This window comes from Barbus barbus (genome assembly GCF_936440315.1).
Source record: "Barbus barbus genome assembly, chromosome: 38".
NCBI lineage: Eukaryota > Metazoa > Chordata > Actinopteri > Cypriniformes > Cyprinidae > Barbus > Barbus barbus.
The window spans coordinates 20,036,163-20,041,144 of NC_136716.1; the positions used below are offsets into that span (position 1 = coordinate 20,036,163).

The 4,982-nt window shown below is 33.5% G+C and overlaps 1 protein-coding gene across 2 annotated transcripts; it reads right to left on the bottom strand.

Annotated features, from left to right (window-relative positions):
* Position 1: 1 nt before the first annotated feature.
* LOC306857504 (cytochrome b-245 chaperone 1 homolog) lies at positions 2–3,068 on the bottom strand. Of its 2 annotated transcripts, XM_079397478.1 has the most exons (7): positions 2,596–2,760; positions 2,256–2,343; positions 2,133–2,174; positions 1,951–2,024; positions 1,775–1,871; positions 1,553–1,697; positions 2–645 (listed from the first exon to the last, which is right to left on the bottom strand). In XM_079397478.1, the coding sequence occupies exons 2-7, from the start codon at positions 2,341–2,343 to the stop codon at positions 495–497; spliced, it is 597 nt and encodes a 198-aa protein (XP_079253604.1). In that variant the 5' UTR covers positions 2,596–2,760; the 3' UTR covers positions 2–494. The 2 variants fall into 2 exon arrangements, with proteins under 2 accessions (XP_079253604.1, XP_079253605.1); XM_079397479.1 differs by having other exon boundaries at positions 2,256–3,068.
* Between the last annotated feature and the right edge of the window lie 1,914 nt (positions 3,069–4,982).

Sequence of the window (4,982 nt, forward strand, 5' to 3'; positions counted from 1 at the left end):
ATTTTTAAGCAGCTCCAATGTGTTTAATATTATTTTTCTTGCTTGAGTGTCTTAAAGTAAAAAAAATAAATTGTATTCAAAATAATATTTACATATTTACAAAAAGAAAATTAAAATCACAAACCACTAAGGGCATAACATTCAAGCAGTGTTAAATCCATTTACACGCATCACGGTTTTGCAGTTTGCCTCATGCAGTGTATAAAGGCACAGTGTGAACTGAGTGGGCATGCATAGAGGATCAGAGCACATGACCAAAGAAAGGGAATTCATGCAGTTATTGCACAAACTGTTGACTTACAGAGAAATCATGCAAAAGTACTGAATATCATCTGGTAATGCCTCTTTGAAGATGAAGTGAAAATGCAATGCAACAATAAGAGATAATGCTTTGAGATTGTCATCAGGATGTTTGTAAGACTGGAACGTTTGGTTGTTTCATGTAAGGCTTGATATGTTGTCTTCCACCATTTTCCGTCTATCCCTGAGGTTTTTTAATGTTCATCTTCATCTTTTGAATCACTGCTATCGCCCAATCCCAGATCTTCAATGTCGTCATCATCAGGATAAACTTCTGCCAAACGTCGCTGTAACTCTTCAAGACCCAAGAAGCGCTTCAGAAGTGCAGCAAGTGCCTCCACATCACTGAATGTAAGAAAAATGGTAATAATATGCTTAACTGTCCAACAAATAATGTCACATTGCAAAAAAATGAATGGCGTAAAAATACTTGGTGTGATTAATTTATCATATTACTTTTGTTATACTTCTTTTACTTGTTTTTATCTCTTGTAAAGCTTCTTTGAGTACCCTGTAAAGTGCAAATTTTTTTTTTTTTTTAAATGTAAAAACATTTTACCCCCAATTTTTTTTTTTATATATATAAATATTTGTTATATTGCTATTTGTTACAATTTAAAATAAATATATTAATATACTTTAAATGGTTATTTATTCAGCAGCCATTACTCCAGTCTTCAGTGTCACATGATCCTTCAGAAATCATTTTAATACACTGATTTAGTGATCAATTATTAATAGTGCGGTCAAACGATTAATTGCGATTAATCGCATCCAAAATAAAAGTCTGTTTACGTAATATGTGTGTACTGTGTATATTTATTATGTATATATAAATATACACACATACAGTATATATTTTGAAAATATTGACAATTTATATTATATATAAATATATTTAATATAGAAATATAACATTTTACTTAAATAGGTACGTGCATGTGTGTGTATTTATATCTAGATAATAAATATACAGAGTATGTAAACAAAAACTTTTATTTTGGATGTGATTAATCGTTAGACAGCACTAATTATTAATAATGGTTCTTATTATTATCAATGTTGCGAAATGTCTTTTGTGCTTAATATTTATGTGGACCTTTTTTCAGCATTTTTGAATGGAAAAATTCAAAAGAGCAGCATTTATTTGAAATATATTTTTTCAACTTGCGTATCCCAAATGGTTTGCACAAAAAATATTAATATATTATTTTTTTACATAATCACAGGACTGCACACGGCGCTTAAGTACCTGCGTGAGCCCAGCGTGGCACTTTGTGTAAGAGGGTGAGAGAAGCCTGTCGCTAGACGCAGCACTAACAGGTAACCCTTCCCCAAATACCTCACCCTCTCCTCCTGAACACTCACGTCCCGCAGGTGCCGCAGATCTAACACCACTGAGTCAGACAAAACAACATTTCATTTGAGCAGTCATATAGTGCAAAACCAATAGCAACATATAACACAAACTCACCTCTCTCATGTCCTCTTTTCCACATAGTCAATATCATGGTATAGAGACTAAACGTCTTTAATTCGATCTCATTCTTAGATTTATCAAATACTGCCTCCTAAAGACAAAGCAAAACAGACTGTTAGGACAGCTGAGTACATCCACTACAGATATAGCGCGTGTAAAATGTCTCCCACCTCCCATTCCTCCATATTCTGTAAAGCCACAAAAAAGCAGCCAGTCACGTAGAACAACTTCCATAATATGCTGTCTACAACAAAAGAACAAAGCAAAGTGAGCAACACAGATCACAAAAATACTTCCTTTTACTGTTTTATTCACTTCCAGGGTTATTAGACATTCAGGGAACATTTCTCACCAGCGCTGTAATAGGCTGCTGCTAGTCCAACTGAAGCAATTCCTGTAAAAAGAGGAAGTAGGAAGACATTTGTATGCTGCACATGGTAGACTACACACTTCTAGTCACCGAATGATCTCATACCAACAAGGAGGGACCATGATCTAATCCCAGGACACCTCTTCAAATGGAGAAGATCAGATGTGTGTTTCTCCACGACCATATACCCCATCTGTAAATACATTTCAAATGTTTTGGACCACCTAACAGATCTAGTTGTTGATTTCCAGTAATGTGTGTAGCATCACTGTACTCTGAAGGAAAGCTCACCTTTAATACTGCACAAAGCTGTTTTATGACCAGCATACTATATATAATCATAATAACCCTGAGCAGTTTCATATACATGCATAAGGACAACACCCTCATTAATGTGATCACAGATGTCCTGCCATAAACTGACAGCACGTGACATCTTACTTACCTTAATAAGTCGCGTTCCTCTTTTAAACAATTAAATATAATTATTTTCAAAATATATCAAATCTAAATGTTGGAAATTTGCAATAGAAAACTGGAGCAAAACAGATTCAGGAAACAAAATGTGTTGATCATGCAACACACGTGAACCCGCCTTCGACTTCCGCTCAGCGGTTTCCGGTCTGGATGTATTAAAGAACCCCGACCTTTACATTAAAACGACTCCTTTCTGCACGATGTCCAACTCATTCTAAAAGTTCAAAAAGAGTTTGGCTCGTGAATAATCTGACACATCTGTATGAATAGCTAGTTCGTGATTATTGGTTGGAAATGTCTGTAAATCCAAAGAGTTTTAGTAACTGATGCAATGCACTAATGAAAATATCATAAATGGCATAACTATCCCCAAAATATTATTATATACGACTAAAGTGAGTCTTTACAGTGTCAAGCATTGTTGCTGATTCGCGCATGCGCAAGGAGTCGTTCTCGTGAATCGGTTCTTTCAAACAGTTCGATTCTGTGAACCAAATGAACAATTCAGAGTCCCTCGTGACATTCCGGGTGGCATATTACTCACTGTATGCACATTTTTCTATTAAATTGTGTTAATTGGGGAGAGATTATTATTGTAAATTTATTATGTCCCAGTTAATTTTGTTGCAGCCATGATTCGTCATTTAGAACATAATTTTTTCTTTCTTTATATGTTTACTATTGAAATGTTGTTGTATGCATTTGTCAATTTTATTTAATTTCTGTATTTTCTTAAATGGGTGTGTATAGAGTATTTACAGAGTGTTAACTTTTAGTTTTAGTTACTTTTTCTTATTTGTAAGTCGCTTTGGATAAAAGTGTCTGTAAAGCAAGTAAAAGTAAATATGATTTGAATTTACATAAAAATTAGTCGAAATAGTTGTTAGTGGCAGCCCTATTTAATAGACTTGTTTTTTATTGCAAAGGATGCTGATGGACCTAAGTGAGAATGAAAAGTTTAAAATAAGTGAGCAGTTTTCATTTCAGAATTACGCCAGACTAAATTTCCAAAAATGTATTATATACCACTACTATTTTATAGAAGTAATCACAGTAAACCTGTACATTATTACTGTATTTTATACTTAACGTCTTAGCAACTATAGAAGTACTGTGTTGAAGGAGCAGTGATGCCACAGGACTGAAATGTGATGGAGAGCATCACTTAACCATTTCTCCTGTGTTTTTCTCCTACTCTATCTTGCTTTCAGAACAAGAACCACCTGAAGACTCCCTGTAATGAGACATCACCCTCACAATGACTGGGTTTGGCAAGTCTCTCCCTGTTCTTTGTGAAAAAGTGCCAGTTCCCAAGTATGATTCCATCACATTTTGCTGGTGTAATCTATAGATATCCAGCCTCTCATGAAGACCTCAGATGGCGCCAACCCTTGAGAGGACTTCAGATGAAGCTGACTCTGAATAAACATACAAAACTGCTCAATTGTCCTTGCATTCCTCATGTAATCATTGCTTTAATTTGTTCATTGTTTCTGTATACATGACATTACTTAACTGCATGATTTGTAATTACTTTGACACCGTTACACCTGTTAACAGAACTCTTATTTGTAATATAGAAACATTCATTTTCTGTAAAGCTGCTTTGAAACCATGTGTATAATAAAAAGTGCTATACAAATAAATGTGAATTATTTATTTAATTATATGTATAGTTTATTATAAATGTATAAATAGATTGCTGCAAATAAGAGCATAACAAAAGTCAACATACATGGAATATATGATTATTTTTTTTAAATTTGAATATACTACAAATATATTTTTATATATTAATAACAGGGGTGCACAAGGATAAAAAAAATTAAACGATTCATTTTCACTTAATCTTAAAATATCTTCACTTATTTGGAATGCATTTTCTAAGAACAAACTTAATATTTAGCATGAGATTAGTAATACGAAAATGAACATTTAGATGTGATTGCACTTGACTACAACATACAAGCTGTAAGAATATATTATGAACACACACATTCATACATATATATATATATTCAGAGTCTGAAGTTACCTTGCTAAAAGATCACGATGTCTTTTAAATAACATGGGCTTTTACAATGGTAACTTCAGCCTAAAATATGTTAACAAGGCAGGTAAGGATAGCTGACCAAATTAATCCTCAAATATTAGCGGATTTTATCTTTTAAAAACAACACTGATACAGCTACATGTGCTACGTATACATTATTTGATAAATAATGTAAATACATATTTTTTATTGTCTACTAATTACCAAAAATCGTTGTTCTGTCTCTCAAACTCAATGCATTCCAATTGCTCGCTATCAACTTCCTGGAACTATTGGAGGTCTACGTGAATCACGTGACGATC

What these genes read in the sequence shown, in the direction of transcription:
- LOC306857504 (XM_079397479.1), bottom strand. Translation starts at nt 2,355, where the DNA reads ATGTATTTACAGATGGGGTATATGGTCGTGGAGAAACACACATCTGAT. An exon ending in ATCATGGTCCCTCCTTGTTG is followed by an intron (nt 2,175 to 2,255) that starts GTATGAGATCAT and finishes CTCTTTTTACAG; the next exon opens with GAATTGCTTCAGTTGGACTA. An exon ending in GCCACGCTGGGCTCACGCAG is followed by an intron (nt 646 to 1,552) that starts GTACTTAAGCGC and finishes TCTTACATTCAG; the next exon opens with TGATGTGGAGGCACTTGCTG.